Source organism: Ptiloglossa arizonensis, chromosome 4, assembly GCF_051014685.1.
Source record: "Ptiloglossa arizonensis isolate GNS036 chromosome 4, iyPtiAriz1_principal, whole genome shotgun sequence".
Classification (NCBI taxonomy): Eukaryota; Metazoa; Arthropoda; class Insecta; order Hymenoptera; family Colletidae; genus Ptiloglossa; species Ptiloglossa arizonensis.
Window position 1 is genome coordinate 6,170,012 of NC_135051.1, and position 27,785 is coordinate 6,197,796.

General features: G+C 37.8%; 1 protein-coding gene and 1 long non-coding RNA gene across 13 annotated transcripts in view; one reads left to right on the top strand and one right to left on the bottom strand.

Moving 5' to 3' along the window:
• LOC143145447 (uncharacterized) overlaps window positions 1-27,785 on the top strand; it is a 112,191-nt gene that overhangs the window by 63,500 nt on the left and 20,906 nt on the right. The window contains exons 1-2 of one of the 10 annotated variants that reach the window (XR_012991682.1): window positions 12,064-12,187; window positions 12,259-12,436. The exons of 6 other annotated variants lie outside the window; for them this stretch is intronic. This is a non-coding gene — a long non-coding RNA (uncharacterized LOC143145447). Of the gene's footprint in view, window positions 1-12,055; window positions 12,437-27,785 lie in introns of those variants that run through there. 3 more of the 10 variants (XR_012991683.1, XR_012991685.1, XR_012991681.1) reach the window with 3 other exon arrangements.
• Sol1 overlaps window positions 1-27,785 on the bottom strand; it is a 636,201-nt gene that overhangs the window by 54,848 nt on the left and 553,568 nt on the right. For all 3 annotated transcript variants that reach the window (XM_076308829.1, XM_076308831.1, XM_076308830.1), the window contains exon 9: window positions 14,578-14,764. In XM_076308829.1, the coding sequence (XP_076164944.1) occupies window positions 14,578-14,764 (187 nt within the window). The remainder of the gene's footprint in view (window positions 1-14,577; window positions 14,765-27,785) is intronic.

Here is a 27,785-nt window from a genome sequence, read left to right on the forward strand (position 1 = left end):
GAGTTCGTTAAGACGAAACGGTTCAGCGCGCAACAACGAAACAGTGAGATCCGCGAACATACCGAGGAGCCATACTAAATTCTCGCGCGCCCCTCGGGACCGCCGAACCGACTATAATAAGTACGAATGTTGCGTAAAGCTGAGCTCGGGCAAAAACGACGATACAAAAGATCTATAACTTCTTTCGTGCCCGGTGGATTTATCATCCCTCTAAAGGAAGTGCGTTCAAAGATATATCGCGGTGCCTTGAATTATTTCAAGTTTTTTTTTTACCCGGTTTAACGACACGATTTGTATGCACGAATCGGACACTAAGGGTGCATTAATGGCTGGGCGTTAAATTAAAGATAACGAATCGAACTAATTCCACGGTCGACCGGTTCACCCGTCCCGGTTCCCCTCCCCAATATTTTTTTTTCCCTCTCACCCCGCGTACATGTCTCTCCGTCGATTTCGCTGAATCCCCTTAATTCGAATCGATTTAATTTCGAAATCTGAATAACGTCGGCGACGATGACACCATCGCGTGCAACCAGAGACTACTGGCAAGTTGAACGAACACTCTTGGTGAAAATTCGCGATAATAACGCGCCGATGAATTCCAGGTTAAAGAGTCACGCGCTCGCGTTCGCACGTCTCTCTCTTGACGAACAACCCTGCTCGCGACGTTCATCGATAATATCTTCCGTAAATTACGGCCAGCCTTCGATCCAATTTATTCGCAGCGCGGCGCAATGTATTAACATATTCGTGGAAGTTTGCGACTTAGGCGGTACGGTGTCGAGTGAAGGCATAGGAGGAAGTTCGCTCCAGTTTGCGCGAGAAGCTTCGATGAAATACCATGTATGCGATGTGGGTCGTTTAAAATCGACAGTGTGAGTAATCTCGAGAATGAAATTTTATTTAAGATCAAGATCAACACTCGTGTTATTATTCTAGAATCATTGTACGTGATTCGGTACACACGAGTGCCTCGCTTATCGATCTAGACTGCGTTAGGGATACTCGATCAGGAATCGTTTTGTTTCTTGTGTTTCTTTACCTCGAATGATAGATAAGTTAACGACATCACTATTAACACGGTTGACCCGAGCGATCTTTAATCGTGAACTCAAAATACGGTTGGAGTAACTTTAAAGCGATGTCACGCGCATGTTCTCTCTCCACGTTTCAATGTCGAGAACAAAGTCATCGAAGAAGTTGCGTTTTTAGATTTCTTTTGCACGTGTCGTTCACGAAACAAAAGATGTACTAGTTTTTCTCGTTCTTTCGAAGACGTACGCATTCAGCACCCATTTTATGGCGCGTCATCAGTCGGCGTTTTGGTACCATGGTAACGAGAGGGAGTGGGGGAAGGTGCCTAAGCCCTGGAGCTTAGTTTGGACATGCCTGCTCTAAAGTGATTCGACGTGGACAATACTGTACATTGTGCGTATCGCCAAATCTGGTACGAACAGGATATCTTTCAACGTACAAACTCACCGCTTAACTTACTGGCCACATTCGCCGGAAATGAAAAGCAAGAAAATTGAAAAACAGCGGAAACTTATTCTCGAAAATTTTGTTCACTCGATGGAAAAGAACTACCGGTCCAGAAAATAGAAAATTGGCAGAAATTTTTGCAATTAGTTCCCAAATACACAGCAGACTTTTCTCTTTCTGTAATTTTGTTACATTTATGAGAAATGTTAAACGAAAGTCAATTAATCTTCATTTTTCTGATATTACTAGCTATTGAATTGTTTCTTGAACATTGAAGCTACAATGTAAATAAACGAAAAGAGTCCAAAGAGTACAGTTCGTTTAATACAGTGACTGGTATGCAAATTACCGAATTGGTGGTAAGTTATTTCGATATCGAGCGTTCGAGTCTTGCCTCGAAGAGGATGTCGCGCCAAAGATACACGTAGTGCAATTAATTATCGACTCGGAGATACTGGAAGATCAATGGAATCAATTGGGGGTGAAATAGACACACCTGCAATTGTGGAGCAAGCGATTAGACAAGTCAAAGAAGATTCCAGACTCAGCACGAGACAGATTGCGGTAAGCATATAAAACGTTTTGTAGACGATTCTACAGAGAGAATCTTTTGTATCCCTACCACGTACGAGGACAGGTCTTCTTGCCAGCGGATTATCCATACTTTTCATAAAAGGAGCAAAATTTACACAGGAATGTTGCGGCACAGTACCGTAATAATCCCTAATACTTCCTCGCTTAATGTGAACAAAAATTGAGACCGTCGGCAAACTTTAACCGAGCGTCGGTCGATAATTTGCTCTTGGAAGTGGTCGAACTGAAATGGATCCCCCGAAGAGGACAGTGAATGGTTTAGAACACCGAGAACAAGCGAGATACTAATACCTAGAAATTCAATCCACCATGGTCGAAACTTCAAAGCGTATCGGTGGAGCCGAGAACACCAAAGTGAATTTACATATTTTACACTTTTCAATACGTCCTTGTAAGAGCAATACTGATCGTTTCGCGAGTTTTCCCCGATGAAAACGAGTCCAAACAAGACAACATTTCAACTATTTTTTATCACACTTTGCTCTAATAATTGCCAAAAAAATTTCAACCACCCCCAATCAAGAATAATTAGAACGAAATTGTATCAGGATTTATTTCCAGCGGGAAAGTCAATTCGTTGATAATATACTCGTGAAGGCAAAACGAGAGATATAAATGTTTAACCTTCGAGACAAAAATGTCTCGAATGTACAAATTTATTGTTTCGATTGTACAACACGAGATGGCTAAAAAAATACCGGAGCATTTGTATCTATCACACTATCTTTAACTCGAGAAAAATGTAAAAAATGCTCCAGAATCGATACCCGTTACACCGATACGCGAGTAACATCGGTTTGAAGTTCAATCAGTTATTTTCTTAAATCCACACCTACCACTCGATCGAAACAGGTCTCTCGAGCCGAAGAAACGCAAACGATAGATAATTCCCGATCGAGTATCCTCAACGCAGATTTTTACAATAACCGAGGCACCCACCGTCTGATCGGAGTTTCTTATTGGTCCAATTATTCGTTAAAAGCAACACGGTCGTTCTCGGTCCGTTTCGTCGAATCGTTCTTCGCGCGTCGAGTACGCGCGTCACCGGCGTAAAACATATTCAATGGGAAAACTTTTCATTTCCCCGACAAAAGATGCTTCACCTGGGGGAGACACTGTCGCGCATTTCCATTCGCTACTGATTTCACGTCCCGTTAGAAACACAGAAATCAAGATGCATTTTTCCCGGTACAACGGCCATGCGCGTTGCCAACAACCGACCCCACCTACGCGTATTGTCCAATTTCATATTCAACACTCGCGACACTGGCACATAACTTTCGAGCAATAACTCGACGCGCCGGCCAGACATTCTTCAATCGTGACCTTCGTTTTTACGTCGGAACTTCTCGCGCTGAAATTCCGCCGCGCGCCTCTCTCCTTCCGCTTCGCGTTACCGCTCCGCTCCTATCCGCGGCCTCGTTACTGACATTTTTCTTCTTTTTTTCTCTCACCCCGTTCGCTTTATTTCCTCTCTCCCCCGTTACTCGTTACTTGGTGCGAGAAATATTGCGCTCCCGATTCCGGAGGCCCGTTCAAAACCAGCAGGAAGAATTAAGTCGCGCGACCGATCGGGAGTTGTCAGTACGTTTTGGAACGATGCCATTGAAGTTGTTAAGGAAACTAATTTTAAACGAAGATATCCCGAACGGCAGTTTTCTTTATCGTCGGGTGCGAGTGGAAAATTTAAATATCCCGTGGCCGTACGAAATCGTATCTTGATGAAAATAACGAACGATTTAATATCGGGCTCGGGACCAGGGATCGCCGATTCGAGCAATTTAACGCCGAGAGGACTCGCGGACTACTTTCTTACTCGGTTTTAACGGAATATTATTTATTGGAGAGCTGAAATACAATGCACGATGATCGAATTATTAATGATAGGGGAAAGTAGCGAATGAAAATGTATCTTTGATTAAATAAGAATTCATTGGGAAGGGAGTGGGTTACAATCCTTTTCTTACGTTTCGTGGATAAAAGAATCGTCGTACTATTTACATTTTGTTGAATTAAAATGAAAAAAATTCGTAACGAATCTTCGCGTATTTCTGGAGCTCTCGTTGAACCTGTGTATCTTCGGGGAACGTAAAGAAATTTGTTTATTTATTCTGTCTTAGAAATGGTAAAAAAGATACGGTTACGTACAGTGCAGATGCACTCGTTCGGTGCATCGCGTCTGACCACAGACTGGCTTCTTTCCCTTGCACTTCTTCGCTCGAACTTGGATAGTACGGGACAGTCGTACGATAGTTTGTTACAACGTTTTGCATCCGTGAAATCGTTTCGAGTCAAATTCGTTGTAATTAACAACAATTTCGAAAATATGTACAAATTTGTCAATATTGTTCGAGACTCGCGAGGTTTTATCCATTGGTTATCCTATCAAAGAGGATTTGAAGTTTCTGTCTGTATCTCGTGTGGATGTCTTGGTACGATAGAGTTCGATAGAAAATAAAATCATTCCAATATCATGAATATATTCATGAAAAGTCCCAGTAACTAGAGCTGGGACTACTTGCCGAAGACCTCTTCGTTCGGTGCAGTTTCAAACAAAACAAAATCATTCCAATATCATGCATTTATTCATGAAAAGTCCCTGTAACTAGAGCTGGGACTACTTTGTACGGTGCAGTTTCGAAGAAAAAAACATTATTTCAATATCATGAATACATTCACGGAAAGTCCCTGTAACTAGGGCATGAACTACTTGTCGAATTTTTCTCTACTCGAATATTCGATCGCTTCGGAGAATCAAACACTCGGTGAATATAATTTAAATACTGGTTTAATACTCGAGTATTCGAATATTTCGTTACCTGGGTTAATCATAGTATTTAATGTAATCATAGTCTGTTCAATGAGTTATTATTCGAATAATGCTATTCGAATACTGGTACTCGAACAGTAAAGTATTGGAAAATTTAAATAACAATATTCTGATACTAAAATATTCAAATAACGATATTCTAATATTCGAATATTCAAGTAACGATATTCTAATATTCGAATATTCAAGTAACGATAATCTAGTATTCGAATATTCAAGTAATATTCTATAAATCTAATATTCGAATATTTAAACGAAGATATTCCAGTACTCGATCACGAATAATCGATACTCGGATACTTAAATATTCAAAGTACATTCCGAGCGTTGAATTAGCTAAAAAATATTCGAGTAGCTCGGATCTTACTTGTAATTCGAAGTGATACACCCTCTGTAATACGTGTAACGCGTGCAACGAATACAATTTCGTTTGAATAACGAACTAGGTAAAACCCTTGCCAACTCTGCAACGAATTGTCCCTTTCCATACTATCCTGACATTTCTACTCTATCGTGTATCTGTTCTTGTCCGATGAGGCGCGCGGTTACAATCTACGTTCCATAAGCATGCGAGGCTACGCGAAAATGTGTGTGTATATTTTCGTTTTAACGTTCGTGTCCGCGTTGCATTGTTCAACCGACAGCTACCCTCGTAACCTAACACTTCGTGGTCTAACTTTAACAAGCGAATGTACAATTTTCGACCCGTGGCGTAGCGTAGTGGTTGAACGAATGGTGCTGCTGTATAAAGAATATTATTGCGTGCGCATTCGTGTAACGTGACGTGCACGAGTGGCTGTGTGCAACGCTGCACACGGAATGAATGCACACCGAGCGTATGAACGTTGGGGCGTGTGTGACGCTCAAGGAAAATTTCGACCAATCCATTCGGATGATTGGAAGGAAACTGGCCAGGAAAATCAGATGTTGGTCGCGACCTCTCTGCGTTCTATTCACTGAAATCCCCTCCTGCATTTGAATGCACCGACGCTACGCGCGCTGTGTGCATACTCGACAGATGTAAACCGAAAGCACTTGAGACACTTTTCTAATGAAAAACTTTTCCTCTTCGAACGAACGATTCGTAATGTGCGTCGTGACACGCGGATACTGGGTCGATCCGAATAACGCACGAGTTCTAATTCTTTTGTTCTCGTTGCGAGGATATCTCCTTTGAAATGGAAACGGAGATACGGGACTTTGAATAATAAACGATGGAAACGTGACGAACGAAAAAGGGGAAATTTATTTTATTTACCGGGAAGCGTTATCGGTTTTAGTATCGATCAACTTTCGCTCGGTCCGGCACCGCATTAAATATTCCCAAGCGCAAAATATTTGATCAACGCTAGAACCGCGCCGGGGAATCGCGTAATTGAAATACTTTGAAAATTATTTCTTCGGTGCATCACCATTGAATCTAGAACAGGTATTAATTGAACGGAAAAAATAGATGGGGAAGGCAACCAGAACGTTTGCGATTGAAAGAAAATATCGTAGGATCGATCGATAAGGAACATGTTCTTTTTCTGATAGTGAATCAAATTTAGGACAATTCAACGATACTAAAAGATACGTGGATATATTACAGATACTTGTTACATTCTCCTCGAGCGAGTCGTTTTTAATTTTCAGAAATAATATCGGTCAATGTAACAGGGTTAAATACGAGTTGAAATTATGCCAGTCGAGACTTACAAAAAATATTAGTTAAATATTAGTTAAATTTTTTTACATTTTTACTTTTTATCTAACTGCAACGGTCAAGGATAAACGTTCGGATAAACTTCAACTATATTTTCAGAGATAGAGCTGCGAAAGGGTTGAAAATAACTATTTTATTTGGGCATTATGGTTTACAAAAAATGGATATAAAAATATTTTACTTTCTTTAAAAATTATTCAGAAGAGAAATATTTAAATTAAATTGATTTCTAGCGTCAAGAGCATCGTCCAGCCGCTATTTCATTATAACTTTCGACAGGCAAATTTCTCTTGAATTCTTTTCAAAACTGAATTCCATTGGATTTTCAAACTCTCCTAATATTTCGTTAACACATTCACTTTTAAACCACGAATATTTAATTCCCTCAAATGATATTCCTTCGTTACTTCAAATCAATACTATCAAATGTCTATAGATTCTTTTTAAACATTTTAGAAAATTATTCTTCCATTCAGTATCCGTTACAATATCTACAAATATTTATCAGCGAATTCTCATCTCTATGATGCTAGTTTTTCACAAAGTAGAACAGGTATGAAGTCAATTTCGTGGGAATTTTTTCATCTCTGCGGGGTGTTAACAAAAATGTTGGGTCATTTTCCAGGATCAAAATTCGCGATAATAAATCAAAAAGTCCTTTACCATTTTGCAATCTGGAGCTTCGTTACCGAGATAAAAGCAGTTAAAATTTATTGATGCGACTCCCGGTGCGCACTATTTATATCCCGGTCAGCTGATCTCGCAGCGGCGCACGCGTGCATTCGTGACTGCTTATGTTTCGATAACGAAGCCTCGGATTTTCAAATAACAAACGACTTTTCGATTCTTTCTCGCACGAGGGATTGACACTGGAAACAAATACAACATTTTCATTAATACGAACAGTTCGAACGAACGACGATCGCTTGGCAACTCGTCCATCGAGGCATCGTTGCATCGTTGCATCGTTGCATCGTTGCATCGTTAACACAGTGGCGTGGAATCGCTGGGAGAACTGCGTTAAAAATCTTTCGATTCGCACCTCGTAGACGATATACGATAAAAAATTTGTTAAAAATCTACTTTACGTTCGAACCAGCCACTTGTTTAACAAATTTCCCGATTCGATTTCCTTTCGAGCCTTCTCGAACAATTTCAATCACGCGTCATCGATTTATTCCCGCGCTCGAGCGGAAGACGAACGAAAATCACCACCTTTACCGTTGTTAATATCGTCAATTATTTCCTAGCCGTGTATAATTCCTCGCGTACAGTTTACGAACTATACCGATCAGAAAATTATAACGTCGTGTTGCAACTTCTCGCGTAACGTCCTTCGATAAATTACGCCACGGTAATAAGAAACATTTCGTCTTAAGTTGTGATATAATTTTCGCGATATTATATTACAGGTAATGGCGTCTACCAACCGGGCTTACGCAAAATTAACGAGTTCGTAACAGCTGCCTCGATTATTAACAGGCCGGTAACTATATAAACGAAGTTGATATTAAAAGGAATTACGGATCGGGAACGGTTAACGACGATGCTTCCCTTATTTTCTTTTTCTTTTTTTTTTCTTCCCCATATTCCACATCCCTGTACTGTCTCGTCGATCGATCCACGTGCTTGGTTAAAGTTCACGTCGTTATTTATCGTTGTCAGTTGCACGGAAACGACGTTGTTACGCGTGATTATTTCGATTTTCCTGAAACGCGGCACGGAACAATTACCCGACCATGGAAACACCACTGGAGTGACCGCACGATGAAACGTACCAGCGGCAATTAAACAGCGTTTAAGGCCAAGCACGTGGAAAATGAACGAGGAGATGACCGATCGCAATTGCTGTTGTCAGGGAAGCGTTGTGTTATAGGCAGATTCCTGGAATACCGTTTAGAAGTTTCCCTTCGATCGACGTCGCTTCCCTTTCTTGTACCTATCGAACCAACGCTTCGTCGATTCTTGACACACAATTCGTGGAAATGTTCGAGAGGTCAAGACGTCCTACTCGACAACCCTTTCGTTAAATTTCAACAGTTCCGCTCACCTTCGTTTTATATCTATTCGAAGTAGCGATCGTGGAACGACCATGTCGAATTTTGATAGAATTTTGAAAATCTATCGGATTGTCCGGAGAGTCGTTTCGTTTTCCAGAATGGAGAATGTATAATTTAATAAAATGTTTATATATTTAAAAAAAATCGTGTTTCATTTTCAGCGAAAAATAACGAAATAACTTTCCGAACAACCCAATAGTATCTAAATTTAGACTGGGGTCGTATATACCAAAATAAGGGTGTACTTATTTTCAATGTACTCCAAAATAAGAGGTACTGTAAAACCTTCGAATCTGTGGATATACAAAACTGTTGGTGATAATTTTATAACTGTATATGCTATACTGTCATAAAATATTATACAAGGAGGTAACTAATGATTTTTAATAATAATACTGATGAAATATATTTAGTAGTAATTATTATTATTATAGAATAATATATTTAATAATAATTATTACTATAGAATAATATACATATAGTATGTAATGTTAATCGAATGTAGGTTCTCTCTTGGAGATATTCGTTGCACTTTAATCGTTAGAAGAGTCGTTTACACCGAGTGATCCCGGCTTATCGAACGACCAGAACGTCGATAGTAGATTATTCTTTCACAGGAATCTCTTGTGCAAACATTGCGATTGAAGGCTGCGTTGTTTCCTCCGTTTAACGGGTTACAATGCCATTGTGAAGATTCTAATCTCTAACTGTCAATATTTAAACGTACCGTCGAGTCTGTCAACGGTCACCTTTGATGTCACTATAATATTACAATCAGCTAGATAGCGGCTAGTGCTTTTGAAGCTTCTAGCGAGAGAATGATATTCGATCGAAATCGTGAATACGCGAAACCGTGGTTACGAAAACGAAGCGCACACTGTGCGGATAAAATTGTAGACAGTCTCGAGCCGAGAATTTTCGTTTAATTTCATCCTCGTTAGAGAATATAGGGAAAAATTTCACGTCGAAGAAAATCAAAAGCTTAGAAGAGGTAACTATTAGCTTGTTCGAAAAGTCATTTCGTTTTTTTTTTTTTTAGTGAAAATGAAACACGATTTTTTTTAGAGTGTATAAACATTTGATTAAATTATATATTCTCCATTTTGGAAATGACTTTCCGAACAACCCGATACAATTATTAATGAATCGTATCTTGAGACGAGGATACGAAACTTGGACATAAAGTTTCATATTTTGAAACCTGTGAGTGTATTTTGACTGTGAGTGTATTAAAACGTGTTTTTAATTAAAAGAAACTTTTTAGAAAATTCGTCACAATTGACAATTCCGAAAGAATGGTAAAGTTGTTGAACACGGTTGCAATTTACGTCAAAAAGAAAGCACAATTTTGCAAGGCGAATTTTCTTCCCGAACCGAGTATAATTTCCCCGATACTGAACAGAAAATGTTTTCAAACCACACGATGCACTTCGAAGCAGGAGTTACCCTCTATCATCGTCGAGAAAACGTGTCGTTCGTAGTCAACGTGACACTCAACACGAGCGAGAAACAAAAGTAATATCTTCTCTGGTAGACTGTGACTCTCCACGTTGAATCTACCATTCTCTATTGCCTCTTTATTTACTTCTCTCTTTCTATCGGTAAAAAACACAAAAAATCTGTAAGTTTTCAAGGTCGGAGCCGGCCACGATCCAAACTATCCCCATCGTTGATTCGACTAAATTGAGTTTCACGCGTTACGATAACGTTGGTAATTGAATCGGTTACCGGTGTTGTTTATATCCGTCAATTACGTTCGGCTGCAATTCCCGTTGCAATTGAAACTCCCATCGATCGATCATAAACGAGCCCCGAAGGTATTCATTTCGCGACAATTTGATACGCAACGATCCCAAAATAAGGGGAAATATCATTTGTGGGGATGCGTGTACGGGCACGCAATTTCGTTATTTTTCCCACATATTCGATTGCTTTCGTTCGAGTTAGTGTCCAGGTGACGAGTACCTACGAGCGGTACGGTGCACGCCATTGTCACGATACGTGGCCAGCCCTTTAGAAACATTACACACGCGTAGGTGAAATCGATCGCAACTGTCCGTTCCCGTGTGCTTTTCACAAGGACAAGCAGAATTCCAGGAACGTCCGATCCTCGTCATCGCACAACGTGAACGAACTCGTCGATCAATCGGCACACTAATGGTGGAATTTGGGCACACCACTCGATGCACTCTGTGCAAATTGTATTTGAAGGTACGTCAAGCAGAACTCAGGATCGCGGTTGCCAAATTCTACATTGCCTTTTGATTGCATGCCGAACGCTTGGAAATGACGCTCGCACGGGCCATCGGGTTCTTTCTGGCATTAACGGTGCAACGTTGTTAAATTAACGTTCAAGGGACGTCGGTGGGGATTGTACACGATTTCGGGCCCTTTTTCCGCCCTATGTGACCAAAAAGGCAGGAGAGAGAGAGGGAGAGCAGGCGGAGAAAGAGATCGGTTCGTTGCAACGGAATCTGGATCGTTTGTTTATTTGTTACGCGACTGGTTCGACGTTCAAGCTACGATTAAATAACGAACTTTGATTTTATGTATAATTCACGACAATGTGGGTGGAATATTCATTTTTTGGGGGAAACGAAGTTAACAGAGTGTTAACGTCACAACTCGTCGAGGCATCGTTGCATCGTTACTACAGAAGTAGATCGCTGGGATAATATACGTAGATAATATACGATTAAAAATTTGTTAAAAATCTACTTTACATTCGAACCATCCACTTGTTTAATAAATTTCCCGATTCGGGAATTTATTACTATAATTTTGTCGTGAACAAAATTTGTCCCTAAAATGATTAATTGTGCACAGATTCTGAGAGACCATATCTCTCCAATATATATGTCTCATTCTATATTTTACAATTAGCAAAAACTTGCTTGTGCGTTTGCGTACTTTAGTTTTTGTGCAAACTTTGTTGAAGTTTTTTTTTCACTCTTCATAGATGCAGTTACACTAAAACATTAAAATCATTTGATACTTTAATCTTTCATTACCTTTATGTACTCACATAAATATACTAGATGTACTTACTTATGTACTTACATAAATATAGTTTAAAAACACGTTATTTATTTATTTAAATTGAGTGCAATAAATTTGAGATACGTGCTTGAAAATCAAAATAATTTTTATAAATGCTTTTAGTGGAACGTTTATAATCGAACTAGTACTAAATTTGTTAAATATTATTCTATTAATTGCAATTAATTCACTAAGTAGTTTGGAAACACTTTCACCTCGTTATTGTTATCCCAACAATTTATATTACGTTTTAAAAGTATGTATATTTGAATTTGGCGGTTTGTATATGAGTCGCCATCTGTAGAACGTCTTGCTTGAACGAAAAAGAAAACAATATGGCGGAAAGTGTGTAGCAGAGTTAATCCATGTGTTTGACATTTAAGGGAATATTTCTTTTAAATTAGATATTAAATATGTAATAATTCCTTTGCGTACTAATAGGACGTTCCTTATTTAATTTTCTACATGGTAACAGAGGTCTGTGGTTTGTGTGTGCAGTAACCTAGAAAATTTAATCTAGAAAATTTAACCTAGAAAATTTAACCTAGAAAAGTTTGAGGGACAGCATTTGAGGATATTCGAAATGAACAAAAGAGGAAAGAGTGTGCAGAATGGCATAGTAATTGAAGGCCCCTATAATTTTTACAGTTGAAGAAATGCAAATGCACAGTTAAAAGAAATACCCTACCAATGGTAAGGTAGTGGAAGAAGATGGACACAATGGCGGTTAAGTATATTTATAGTGCAATAATAAACAGACAATTAGAGTAGATATAGTTTGGAGAATATAAAACTTGAAACTTATATCGAAGTAACAACTTTTTTCAATGTATTTGAAAAAATAATAATGACCTGACGGCAAAGGTCTCGAAATAGGAGAAATTAAATTACACGATCAAAGCCCTACTTTAATCCTATACCTATATATAGGAGCATTTGAAATGCAAAATAAAGTTTAAGGCTTTGGAAGATACGAATGAAGATGAAACAAGTGATGAATTGCCCTCAAGATCAAACGCATTTATTGCTGTAGATTCAATATCTGTGGAAAGAAAACAAAGAAAATGTTACAATTATGGAAAAATTAAACATATAATGAAGATGAGCAGCTACATCATTAAACATAATTGATTATATGCAAATGTAATTAATGACAATGAGGAATGTAAAACTCTATCTAGGATTGAAAAATATTACGTTCAATTATTTGAACACCTTGTGCTAAGAGGAATTATTGGATGGTATACTCGATAGAAACTTTGCTGTATATTAGCTCAGGAACTCGACCAAATTTCTCATTTAACATGAATTATTTTAGTAGATTTTAGAATAGGTAGAATGAAACCTTATAAATACAAATTAGGGATACTAAAATATTTATATCAAAGAGTCTATAGTTTATAACCGGCTGTAACAGAAATTAATAGAATTAGAGAAATATTAAATACTTTTAAATGAAGCACTAAAATCCGATATATGAAGACACTGTAGGTACCTTTAATCATAGCTAAACAGGGAAACTTCATTTACTCGTCAAAACGAGTTATAAATTTACTATTTGACTTATCAATTATATAAAAAGAAGAACCGTAGAGTTATTAAGAAATAAATGTAATTATGTCCATTGCGACAACGGTATCGCAGCAGCGTTGAAAAAGAAAAAAAAAAAACTTTCTGCATTCCGAATCGTGGTATTGCTGTTTAACTTTTTTGCGCTAGGAAGGGATGTTGTTTAAAGAAGTCGCGCGAATGGAAACTGGGACAGAGGGAAGAATTACCGCAATACTGCCGTATTACTCTGCACGATGAGTGCAGTGTATATCATGCCAAGAATTAATTACAAGAAACTAAATACAGGTTGTAGTTTCTTTTATATTGTTTTTCTTAATTTACCTTGTTGCAAAGAGCACGACGTGTGGTTCTGACACGTAGCATGCATACAACTTTTTTTATAGGTATACACACGCGCGAATATATATCTTTCCGTATGGTTTCTGTAATTTAATCGCGAGATATGAGCTTTAATTGAATTTAGGAATGTTGTTAGTCGAATTTTCTTTTTTTTTTCTCGTTAAAACGTAAAAAAGTTCGTTTATATTTGCCAGTTATTATTTTTTATCCAGTTGCATTTAAATTTATTTTCTCTAACAGTGGTAATTATACAAGAATTGGGTGTAGAGCTTTTTAGTCTGTATCAAATTTACACATTAAAAATTTAAGTGTAACGACGACAGATGTTTCTTTCTGTATGATTTAGTATACAAAATATTGTCTCGATTTTATATCAAACATTGCCATTAATGGTACCCTTATATTTTATGAAATATTAATTAAGGATATCTTGATTTTATATAAAATATTAATTATTATATAACGAAAATAGCAAATAATTGCAAAGTCGAGACACGTCGGAAATTTGGAATATTTTATAATCGTGAAGTATTTTAAATTCGAAACATCTCACGCGCATTTTTCGGAATATTTTATGTGTTTTCAAAGTCCATGTAAACTTGATTTCATTCATTTGATATATGATACGCGTTCCCATATTTCATCGCCGCCTTTAATTCTGGCACAAATGTATATCTCTTTTGTTTTTTCCGGTTTATTTTCAGATTTGCGCGTGACGTTCGTTTATTTCGCTTCTACTGTCTCAATCGGAATTTATTCTCTTTTGTTGCCGAATACAATACCGGAAAGCGCATCGAATTATTTTTCCACGTTTCGCGAAAGAACTGATTAATTTTAATTCGATTAATTCTCGTTTTTTTTCCTTCTCCCATCCCCGAGAAAGAAAATTACAGTCGGCGTGAAATGAAAATGGCAAAGCTCAGAAAAATAGAAATAATAATTTATAATCGACTCACTCGTTCACCCCGTTCGACGTATGATACAAATTCAAATCCTGGAATATCACTTGGACCCGTTCCTTGCCTCGTCCCTGGAAGTCGTATGTGCAGTGCGTCCTAGACGGATAAGGATTCGGGTATCCTGGCGACGTGACCACTCCTGTTTTCGTCGAGTCACTATTGAAAACCATGTCGCACAGTGACGCTGCAAGAAAAGGATAATAAAGTAGAACGGGGACAATAAAGAGACGTGTACACACGATAAATAGAAAAAAGGTTTAACAAGGATAATTAATTGACGCTCGAACGTCGAAAAAAGTGTGGCCAATTAAATTGCAGCAGACGACCCCTTCGTTAGCACGTACACTTTTTGGGGCCAGAGACAAATCGTTTCGATTCTTTCGGTTTCTGCACGCGGCTACGCGTTGTTGTATTCGGAACAATTTGGAAACGTTCAAACGAGACTACCCTGTGTTAAAAATCGTAATATTTTTAACTCGATATTAGAGATATCTAGATGAAAAAAAAAAAAAGAAAAATAAAAACAGATCGAGAAGAGGATCTGAGAAGATACTTGCAAGCCTGACAATGTTGTTATCTTTCCTTCTATTTTTTAATTTACACGTTGGATCATTGGATTAGGTGTGCAAAAAGTTGTCAATTTTTGCAGTTCTTGTTCACGTGTATTATTGATATTTGTTTCAAACATGACATATTTATCGATCAACAAGTGTAAAAAAGAAAAAAAAACCATTATTTTTAATCCGAAAATATTTATTTATGGAAGAAACATATTGACCAGAGTGTTTCGTTAAAAACACACATATTTTGATATTTATGAGTCGACGAACATTTTTTATCCGAAATAATAAGCGATATTTCTTTAAATAACATCACTTGAGAGAAAAGTAAAAAATTTACTGGTATTGTTGAAACCTATTCGGACAATTTTTTGTACGAAATAAGAACCGAGTATAATTTTTTCGTCGAATCGTTGCTTTCCAACTTTGTTTGAAACTCGCTCCCGTAAGAAGTTCAAAGAAAATTTGAACGGATGGTAGGTTCGAAACGACACATTTATTATTGTCAAAGCAAAGAGATATTCGCGTTATCCACAATTTTTTACACTAAACATGTCTTTCACTCTTTTTAATTCTAAAAGAATCTCCCTTCTTTCCCTAGGGTTTACTCTCTCCGCTTTGGAAAATACTGTACTGTACAGTCGATCATTGTTAATGTACATAGCAATTACATATCCCACGAGCATTGCTGTAGCATCATCGTCGCTTGAATATACAATCCCTTGAGCCTTAGTGGGAATTGGCCTTAATAGATTGGAGACAGTTTAGCGATATTGAATAACAATTCTAACGAATATCTCGCAGAAAATCTGGATGAAACGTATCCTAGGAAAATATTAATATTTTTTTTAATATTTCGAACGTTCTCTCGTAACAAGTGTGCCAAGAGTATCGTGAAGAATTCACGTACCGGTTCATGGATAGATGATGTTGTGTAATTACTGCTAGACGAATACCGATTGAGGATCAGACTAGGGCCACTAGGGCTAACAAGTTTGGTAATACAACTCGCGAGTATTTTGGGCGTCCAACATCGATATATTCCAGCAAATCCAGTTTCTATCATCGCATTCATAATCCTGACAGAGTCCCTGATTGCGAGTCTAGCACTGATAATTACGGTAACCAGGAGAAGCAGCCACCGACTGTCCATCCACGAATCCTGAGGATAATCCTAATCCAAATAAACCCGTAATTTACATGTTTCTACTGATACCTAAATCCTGTGGATCTTTTGCTCGTGCTTCCACACCCTCCTGGTACGGACTTGAAACTTTTTTTCACGATAGACAGAATATTGAAAATGCCAATGGGTAAATAAAAATATTTATTCACAGTATCGTGTCAATTGTGATTTCTTGAAATACTCGTTCTTACAACTTTTATCCTTAATTTAACCTCTGCAGGTATAGTGTTTATGGAAATTGTGTTCATAGCTTTAGAGAATCTTTTGCAAGGATAGTATCACACGTACGTAATTATTCGTTAGGTCTTGACTTGTTTAAACAACTACAGTAGGCCCTCGATTGTCGGATTTAATAGAGGCAAAAGGTTGGTTGGATAATTGAAGGGATCTGAAAATTGGGAGATCTATTTCCTTAGGACAATCAATAGGTGCATATAATTACACCATTGTAATACACAGCATTTTTATGGTATAATATACGACAGTGACAGTGAATGACAGTTCACTGGATGAATGGCAGTTCGAATTTCTCAATAATTCGGAGAAGTTAATAAGAGGATACCGTCTGTGGAATAATTTCTCGTTCGTGATTAGTCTATGAAATATTTCGTGTATTCGCGACACACCTTATCTAGACACATTGTTCGTTACGTTTGCGCGCACGTAGCGTGGAAAATATACGCATTTTTACCACCAGGGTAAAATATGCCAGGCAGATAAAGAAACGACTATTTGCGGGTTCCAGGAGCTCAACAGCTCGAAATAAATGCTAAATTCAAGGTTATCACCTCGCAGAGGAGATTTCCCAGCCAAAATATCAGCCTTTGACCGATCGTCGGCGAGTAATTGGAGAAAATGGCGCGATTTCGCGTAAGACGAACTCCCGAGGGTTGTTTACACGAGATTGTTGTCGGTGGATTGTCTTGAGTTATCAAGCGTTGTTTTAATTAATCGAGTCACCGTTCATTACCGAACACAAAGAGTATTAATTTACTGTTCGACGGTTCATTGGGTTGTTCGCGTAATTGATTGGCTGTCACGTAACGCGTAAAATATACGCAAACATTCAAAGGCGAGCGCGCAACGCGGGAAGTGTAACATTGAAGAAAAAAAAAAAAGAACTCGGCTGCATTTAATAACGCAAACCGGGAAAAATTGCACGCCGCGTTTCAGGCACCGAAATGGTGTTTTGATAAAGTGGGCGTGTCCTGGGATTGTTCACGGTGGAATTAATAAAAAGAAAATTTTTGGAACAGAATATGCTTGTACGAGGCTTTGTTATCGAGGAAATCAATTTTAAAAATTTCGTCGACCGCGCGTGCGAATTAATTCGATTTTACTCGCGTGTCTGACCAATGCTCGTTATTGCTACTTAAGAATGTTACCACCGATTTAATTGTCTTTCCATCTTTCTCAGTTATTTGCTCCCTCGTTATTTTGCAACGATGTTTCCGTGTAGATTTTCGCGAATTCAAAATGCAAAGATTAATTTTCTTAGCGCACCGTTCGGAATATTTTTTATTCAAATGTTTTCACAGTTGATAATTTTAGTTCATTCGTGCCTATCGCACCAGTTTCTCGTAACGTATCTTCTGTCTGTTTGTTTTGTTTGTTGTATTAATGCACTCCGGTGGAAAAGGAACGTGTTTGCAAATCAGCACGAGAAAAATCGCACTTTTTAAAGAAACCGTCGCGAGGAGGTTCTTTAATGCTTGAAAGCCGAGAGATACGATATGACAAGGATTTACTGCATGGAAACTGAAAAGGTGAAGCGATACGGACGATGGCTCATGAATGTTGCATGAGTGTTTGGATCACAGTACTACGGGCATACATGTATCTTGATATCGTACTCAAGATTATTAGCATATCGAAAATATTGTTTGTACTCGTGTGTCCCTGTTTAAACCGATTCCGCCCGCCTTTTTCTTCTTTCGGGTGACATCACTCGTGACACTTTGAATAATAATGTCATCCGCATACATCGAAGATTCGAATCTCGACAGAGTAGATATTTACAACGAGTGCTCGTCGAAGCAATTCTTTTTATCGAGACAGTCTCAATGATTGTAGCTGGAAATTTAAAATCAACTGTCGTTCTTTTAGCCACACCAACAGCTTTGACATTGAATCAGAGTAACGTGGAAATTGATAAACTTAGGATTTTAAAACGCTAATTTTACGATTGTGAGAGACTTTAATACCAGCCCGAGTTTTTCAGAAACCTTTGCCTTCTATTTTTCTTTTAAGTAAACGTTATTCAAGAAAAAACGTATACAAATGTTATTGCTTGTTAAGCACTCGTAGAACGATCAGCTTCTTGTTCTATTACACGATATTTTCGTAATTCAAATCACTCACCGACCGAGAATTCATTTTTACACCCGATACTTACTATTTAAAATTTATTTGACAAAAAATATTATTTGAAACGCTTCCACGTTTACAAGTTTCCAGTTTTCGGTACGTTCCTTGTACAAGGTTATATCGTACGATCCTTTGGTTCGATTCCGGCGCGAATGGAGGATCGTACGAGTGAAAAAAACATACGATACTCTGGGTGGTAGTCAACAACATAAACGTTCGTGCGTTCAGTCGAATCGTACGATACATCAACGAGCCAGGTACCATTTAGTCGCGGTCCGTGGAAAATGGTCAAGGAAACCCCCAAAGCACGACGAACGCGTCCTAATTAAATAATCGTGGCGACCGCTTTACCTGTCGAAATAATACGATTCGTGGATTTCAGTTTACGTTTCAACGTTTGTGAAATTTCTGTCTGACGATATGAAAAATCGTACCGAAATTAACGCGCACTTCTCTTTCACTTAACGCGAAAGAGCCCCGCGGGTTATAATTCATGGTAATTTGGGTTGACCCATTTCGCAGCCAGTTTCAACGGCCATCTAATACAGGAGTCTCGGGACCAGGGAAAAAAAAGAAAGAAAGAAAAGAAAGAAGAAAAAAAAAAATGTGCGACGCTCGCGGGAAAAAAGAATTCAAACAACGGGACCTGTTTACCGCGCATTCATTATTTCGGTCTTCGGCGAGCGGCGGCTTATCGACGTTTGAATGCCGTTTATACGGTGAAATCAAATAACGGAAACCGTGGAAAGGGGCACCAGAGCGACAGGAGGGGATAAACGTTTTAATTTGCATTCATGAGCCATCCTCTCAAAATTCTTAGAACCACCAAGTATTCCGAGTACGTCTCCGGTTATATCCAAGGGACGAATTCACTTATGACGATCGACGCATCTACCACGGGGTAGTGTATGCTCAGTTGGCCTAATGTATACGCCGAGTAGCCAATCCGGACGGAAATTTCCACGGAATACAAAGGAACGTTATGGTTTTAAAGGGGACTTGGTGAACCTGACTTCCATCATTTTTCAGCTTGAAGAATTTTCATTCGCGAAGCGAACAATTCTCGCGTTCCTTCCTTTGGAAACATTGATACGACGATTCGTTGCCAGGATTTATTAAATGAAAATAAATCATTTTAACGCGTCGTGTGAACTATATTCCACTTTCTGCTCAATTTGTTCTATTTATTTATTTATACGGGAGAATCTTATCGGCTTACGGATTAATTAACATAACGTCTGGTATTCGTGAAAAATTTGGTAATCGAGCTCGAAGTATTTAAAAAATCAGCTGATAAACTATAACGATTTGTCATGGTGGCAATTCGGGAAATTAGAAATTGGTAGAATATCTCAAAAGAAATGTGTGGGCATGCCTAATTGTTCTCGATGAAGTATAGTAATTAATTAAGGAGAGAAACTGCGTTGCATTGAATTTTATCGTTGATAACTTCGAACAGAAAGATTATATATAATAACGTTCTTTTAGTTTTAGTAACGAGATCTTAGGCCAAACAGAAGAACAGTTAATAACGAACAGAGAAATAATGTTACTAGATACAATTTTCAATTGGTAATGTATTTAAAGTAACAGGAAAGAATGTCTTTTGTTCTCGATGAATTTAATACTTTAGGTTTAAAAGCGAATACGTTAACAAAAGATTAGTATACTGGAAAAATGCAGAGAGCCATGTGAAAGATTTCAGTAAAATAACGATTGTGTGCAGATGGTGCAAAAAGTTCGTTTCTTTTTGAAAATTTTCTCCGGGGATATTGTACTGACAGTGAATATAAAATATTTCTACATCTGTTTCAATTCATTTACATATAATAATACTTCACGTGTACTTAAAGAATTTATCTCCTTGTACCATTGCCTCTTCCTTTGGTCATTGGAGATATTATTAGTCATTGATTTTCATAATTTGGGTATATTTTTATTTTTCTTGAAATATCTATCGTTTAAGAAATTAAGAATATTTCTCTCAATACATTTCATCTGTTTGCTGTATCATCGTGGCGTAATTTGGTCATTGGAGACGTTATTAGTCACTGGTTTTCATAATTTGGGTATATTTTTATTTCTCTTGAAATATCTTTCGTTTAAGAAAACTATTTCGCCTCGTAAATTCAAGATCAGACATGAATAATAAACTACGCGTGTCCTAGATTTTAATACTAAGCAGTATATTTCAGGGAGGATAAAATCGATTCCAGATACTCGGCTAATATCCCTTGTAAGCATAATTTTGTCATACTTCCAGCACTGCTATTAGCTTAATTACAAAAAAAAATTCTCGAACGTTGCACGAAATAATTAGAGCATGCCATCAATAAAATTGACTTTTTTCCTTTTTACGGTATTCGATACTTTGAAGTTCCAACAAGCCCACTAAGTTAAATACTCGGTAAAAATATCGCTATATCAACTGTACCATTATTACATGGCTTCTATTTGGTTTTTTGCAAACGATACAAGCTTCAATTTATTTGTAACATTAATCCTCAATTATACAGCGAAGTTGTTTTAATTATTTTAAACCTTCTTGGCATACAGAGAATGTAGCTGTTACGTACAGGTTTCTAATTTTCTAGAAAATGTTAACGATCGATAACTTCCGATTTTAGCCTCGGCGCCTCCATTATAGAACTTTGTTTAATTTAATACAGGTCCGCGTATTTTCACTACTCGGGGAATATCCGAAAATGTTCGACGTGGTAAAATATGGTAAAATGTACGCGTGTTCATTAATTTTCACTCATCACGTGATATTATGAATTAAGAGAAAAGTGTTTGTTTATGAAATTGTTAATGAAATATATTCTACGAATTTAAAGGGAAAAGTATTTAAGCAAATTTCAGTGGAAATTTGAATTAGTAGAATAATCCATTATTTGTTTCCCGCTCTTGCAGACACGGTGAACAAATTTTAGAGCCCTGTACGTAAACAATATCTATTTAATAACTATTTAACAGTCGTTCAACAATTTCTACGTAAAGTGTACACAAAGTAAAACCACGTAAAAAAAAAGTCACAATAGAACAATTCCCAGCTCGTAAATCGCGTTTAGATTTCAAAGTCGTTGAATAAAATAAACGAGGATGTTAAAAAAAAAAAAAAAACGCAAGAATTATCCGCGATTGGCCCCGACCTCGATAATGTTCGAAACACCGCGTAAGCAAACCCGCCGATACGGTTTTGCGAGCAACATAAAAAGATCATCGAAAATTGTACGTTCCAATTTGATCACCGATCGAAATTAATTTCGCGTTCCTCGTAAATTGAATATTTTCCGCAGAATGTAAAACGTAATTAAAACTTCACTCAATGAAATTTTCATACCGGTGCTCGACAACATCTCCCCATCCCCCCAGCCCTCCCCTCCTACCGGGCCCCCAGCGATTTTCGATTCTCTCTTTCGGAAAATTCAATCGCGTTCTCCTACCGTTTTAAATTTAAAGACGCGCGAAAATCAGTTTACTCGTTGACCGGTCTCGCCGCGAAACTCCGACAACTATCGCCGCATCGTTTCCGTGTGACCCCGCCCCCTCCATTGGGCAAGCCCCCGTTTCGTGCCCCCTATTTACTTTCCGCGTTAAAAAGAAACTTTCCACGGCACGTTAATTCCGTTATGTCAAGCGAATTCGAGCGTGTAATTTTGAAAACTCTTGTTCCCCGGCTAATTGCATGTCCGCGTAACGGGACGCGAGTAGGAGGCAGAGGGGCGGAGGGCAGGGAGCAAGAGAAGGGGAAAGGGGGGCGTGGAATAGTTTCGAGCTCGTTTCGCTCGCTACCGCTATTGCTATACAGGCAATCTGTCGTCTGGCTAGCGGTCATCGTGTGAAAATGTTCCGCGAAAGGGGAACGTGGTGCGAGGGGAGGAGGAGGAGTCGGTGGAGGAGGAGGAGAAAGAGAAAGGGTGGTGGTGGGGGGTGGGGCTCGGGAGTAGCGTGGTAGGTGCGACCGTTGACAATGCCCCGCCTTACCACAATTGCGGATTTCCTAATTAAACAGCGCATTTAACTGATGACAACCGAGTCAGCAGGCGCCGCGAGGTCTGGCGGTATTAATAATTTACCGGCGAACTTTGGGCGAAATTATTTCGACCGCCATTTGCCGGTCGCGTCTTGCCCGCGACTCTCGCCGTAACTCCGTGGATTTAAGCGAGCGAACCCCGTTCCTTCGTCGATGTTACCCCACCCCCCCACCTCCGTCTCCCCGCCCCTTCTCGAGCGGTATACTAGCTCGCTCGGGGACGGAATCTGTGCGAAATATCCGCGCAAATATCCTGTTCCGTTTCGGTAATGCGCCTTCATATTTTCTTGCGGATTTCTACATTATTCACGCACGGATATTTCACCCGCGGTCGGCTTGTACCTTCGTCAGCTACGAAATGTCTATAGACACGACCTGAAAATTCACCGACGTATCCTGTTCCGCGCTTCTTTCAGCCGTTTCCGGGACCGCAAGCTTTTTATCGGGATATCGTCGGTCGTTCTGACTGGCTGGCGAATATCTGTCAACGGGGTATTATTAATATTTGGGGACGTAATAGATCGGGGGATGGAATTAACGAAAGTTTTTTCTTTCTACGATTTACCGTGCATCGAGGACAAAATGGGGATAACATTTTGAATGGGAAATAAATTTTCATAGGTATCGAGCATCGATTATCATTTTAAAGTTTGCAAGGAAGATCTGTAAAATTTTTTTTGTATCAAGAATATCGTAATAGGTTATAGATCTATGTGTTGTGTTTTATATAGTTTGTTTACATTGGAGATAAAATTTTGATAGGTTTGGAGCATCGATTATCATTTTAAAGTTTGCAAGGAAGATCTGTAAAGTTTTTTTTGTATTAAGAATATCGTAATAGGTTATAGATCTATGTGTTGTGTTTTATATAGTTTGTTTACATTGAAGATAAAATTTTGATAGGTTTGGAGCATCGATTATCATTTTAAAGTTTGCAAGGAAGATCTGTAAAGTTTTTTTTGTATTAAGAATATCGTAATAGGTTATAGATCTATGTGTTATGTTTCATATAGTTTGTTTACATTGGAGATAAAATTTTGATAGGTTTGGAGCATCGATTATCATTTTAAAGTTTGCAAGGAAGATCTGTAAAGTTTTTCTTGTATTAAGAATATCGTAATAGATTGTAGGTCTATGTGTTATGTTTGGTATAGTTTGTTTACATTGGAGATCAAATTTGGATAGGTTTGGAGCATCGATTATCTTTTTAACGTTTGTAAGGAAGATCTATAAAGTATTTCTTGTATTAAGAATATGGATTGTACATCTATGCGTTGTGTTTCGTATAGTTTGTTGACGTTAGAGATATTTCCAAAAGGAGTAGTAAATTATTTGGAATAATGTCGAGCGAATAACAACATAATATTATCTTACATCCAGGAACAGGTTATCTAAGATTTGTATGTTGGGAAGGAATCGACATCTATTTCCTTCGTTCCATTTTGTTTGGCCTGTGTTTAATCGATCGTGAACTTCCTTTGTGGATAGATTCAAAAGAATGCTGCTCCTCGTCATTACGCAAAATTATTTTAATACATTATACGTGGATTTTACTTATTCGGGCGTTAAAGTTGTTCAATCATGATAATAAGTGTATAAAATTAAGGTAATTATGCACATCACGTTCTCATCAATTTGCCTTAACTCAAAAGATAAAAAGAAAATACTGGGTAATTACAATTTATTTTGAAGTTGGAATTGTTCATTAGTCGTTCTTGTCTTGAATCCAGACCTACATCAGACGATTACTTTAAAGCCATTGAAATCGTCGAGGTCATTAATAAATATTCTTCGCGTACCTCGAGTTATTTGGGGCTTGACAAATACAATTGAATTACAAAATTACAATATTCGTGTGAATTTTAGTAATTACAGCGATGTTTATCGATTTATTTCTAGCGTGACGGTTTATTTAAATTTAAACAAATCTAATTGAAATTACGAATAAAAATTTTGTGTAGATAACGAACACGATTCATTGTATAAAACATATTTCATAATAAGAATGTTATTTTAAAAGCCCTTAGTTGCAACGTTTCTCTCGTGATCCGTTTTATTGCATCGGTGTTGCGATATTTGTAATGTATTTCAACGAATGAGATTAATTGTCACGAAAACGGCGTGAAGAGATATTAATTGTGCGTGTGTAACATTTATTACTTCAGAAAATTAATTACTTTGTACAGCAGCACTGAAAAGTTTTAACTTTCATATTGTTTTCCAACAGATATCACTTTATACCGGAATGGACGTATAATTCTTTGTAAAACATTTAGTAAGTAAATTAATGGTTGTTTTGGTGCAATGAAAAAGATCACTGTTGGGTTGCAACGCGTAAAATAAATTACCGATAAAAGCAGCCGTTACCATACTCTACGATTTTTAATATTTAAAAACATTTACGAATTCAAACTGAAAGGTGAAATTCTGTTCGAAAAACAAGAAATTTTTATATACGCAAAGTGTGTCTTTCGAGTCGTGACTCTTCGTGAGAAAATAAATAGAGAATGTAAACTAATAATATTTTCTGCGCGACATCGATGTCATCGTTGTCAAGAAAATCAATTACTTATGTGTACACTCGACCGAGCCTTGACTTCGTGGATCTCGATATACACTACTCTTTTTGTTTCTATTGTGTTTACAAACAGTAACAAGATCGTTTCTATCTCCTGTCATCAAAGGAGAGTGTATGTACCAATCATGAATACACAGATACGATTCTTTCACATGTGATGGCAACTCTATAACCTTAGGATCGTTTCAGCAGATAACAATTTTCGAATCGTCGTCACTCGCGTAGATGAATTATTCAAAAGTTACAGTGGTGTGTTGCACGTAGTACTTACGAACCAATTATTTTTAAGAAGCAGAATCTCCTTCGTGTCTGATTTCCAAATATGCGATTGGTTCGTGCCTATCGCGAATAATAATGCACTGAATAATAAAATCTGGTAACAATACACTGAATAATAATCCAGGTAAAAAGTTGTTCGAATCGAAGTCAACTTTGACAGAATGATACAAAAATGTCTAATAATCTACACGAAATTATATAAAATTGGTAGTCTTGACAAGGAAATTTCAAGATTACGTTAGTTCCTTGTAAATGTAATCTATAAATTTTTAAAGTTACCACCTGTTTTGTATTTACGATAACCTCCGTGTTCCAATATCTGGAAATTCATTGTTAGCACAATATGATAACACCGGTTACCTAATGATGATCAGGCAAAATCAAGTAAAATAGATTTTGTTTTCCAAGTGTTATTCATGCCTGTCTCGTGCAAAAGAATAAAGGGTGCTCCCATATAGGTGCAAATGTAATTTCTGTGTCCCGAAAAGTGTCAATTGACAGTAACAATGGACAAAGAACTTAATCAAGCTTTCCTATGGTACTTCGTCTATTCTTCTCTACTCCACCTCGTCCCGAATTCCCATACATTTTTTATTCTCGACAATTTCCATGTTTAATTAACTACATCTAATTATTCCCTAATTTATCAAAGAGCCGAGTACCGTTTCGGTGTTTGTCCGGTGAACGTTCAAAGCCTTCTCGTTTAAGCAGATTCTGGTAACACAAAATATGTAAAAAGAATTTACATTTCTCTCGTTCGTAGAAAACGATTAATCGAATCTATCGTTATTAAAATCCATTTGAAAATTAAACAGTTGTACCACGAACATTGGAAACGTTATCCGAAAAGTAAAATTAATATTTCTACGAATCGATGTGTTCCTCAGAACACAATTGCAACGCGTTGAAATTATTATACGTTTTCTCTAAGCCTCTTAGGAACACGGTAGCACCGAGCATATTCGACGAAAATAATCCCGGAAAAATTAAAAAATCCTCGTTCATCCGTCGATGGATTATAAAACCAAAATACAAAGTATTTTAATCGTACGAGAGTGATGTTTATTGCTCCGGGACCGCACGAGCGCACGGTATATCGGTTTACACGTAGCTCCCTGAATTTTGTAACAATTTTATACCGGTCCAATATGTCCGGCGCTTTATCTCGCGGTTTAAGGCACTATATAATTTCCGATATAACACACCATTGAAGTCTCTGTAGGGCTTGTTTCACTGTATCACACGAATCCCCATTTTACGGTCTCTTGACTTAAACCGATTAACCAGTGAACTCTTCGTGTAATAGTATCTCATTTCATAAACGTTGTTAAGCGCGCTTCAAAATGCTTCTCCGTCCTTTTTGCTTGCCCTGACAAACGGGATTATGGTGTGGAGAGGGTCGACGCGTATGCGGGGCAATAAAGGAGAGAAAGAGAGAAAAAAAAAGAAAATAAAGGACCAGCTTGCGGCCGGATGGAAGGATTATCATTTAGCGTTCTAAAACGTCGATGAGCAGTTTGTTCGCTTCTGGTAGCCACGTTAATTGGCCTTCGATGACTGAAATTTAAGCGGCTATTAACCGACCTAACACCTGCTGTTAATATCGTTACTTCTATCCAGTCGTGAAACGGGCTTCTGTGGTTTTCTTTTTTTTCTTCTTTTTACGCGCGTGATAACTTCCAGACTAGTAAACTTTGATGTCGTGTACACCGACTTTGTTAATACTCTAGGTAATTTCTCGGCCCTAAAGGTACGTATACGTGGAATTGAACACACGTAGTCTTGTTCAATGGGATACAGAAATACGATACAATGTGTACAATATAATAATATTAGTAATACAGAAAGTTAACCAACATTGTTTATTTATCGATACGGTGGAATCATTGACAGTGTTAACACTGACTTTCGTTATCGAGTTACAATTTATTGACGTTTGTAGCAAATTGTGCAAATTGTGTTTCACGAGTACCATGTTACCAGTGTACAACTCGAATTCGATAAGAGTTGGTCGTTCAGTTTTCTTTAAGCGTGAAAAGCACAATAACCTTTATCGAATCAGGAGGCTGTGAGACGAGTGACAGAAATACGTTTTATTCGATCGTGGAAAATAAACAATTTGGATGAATGATTTTATACGTGAAAAGTGTAGAACTGGGTGCGTGTACATTGTATTTAAACGATTGATACGTGAAAGAA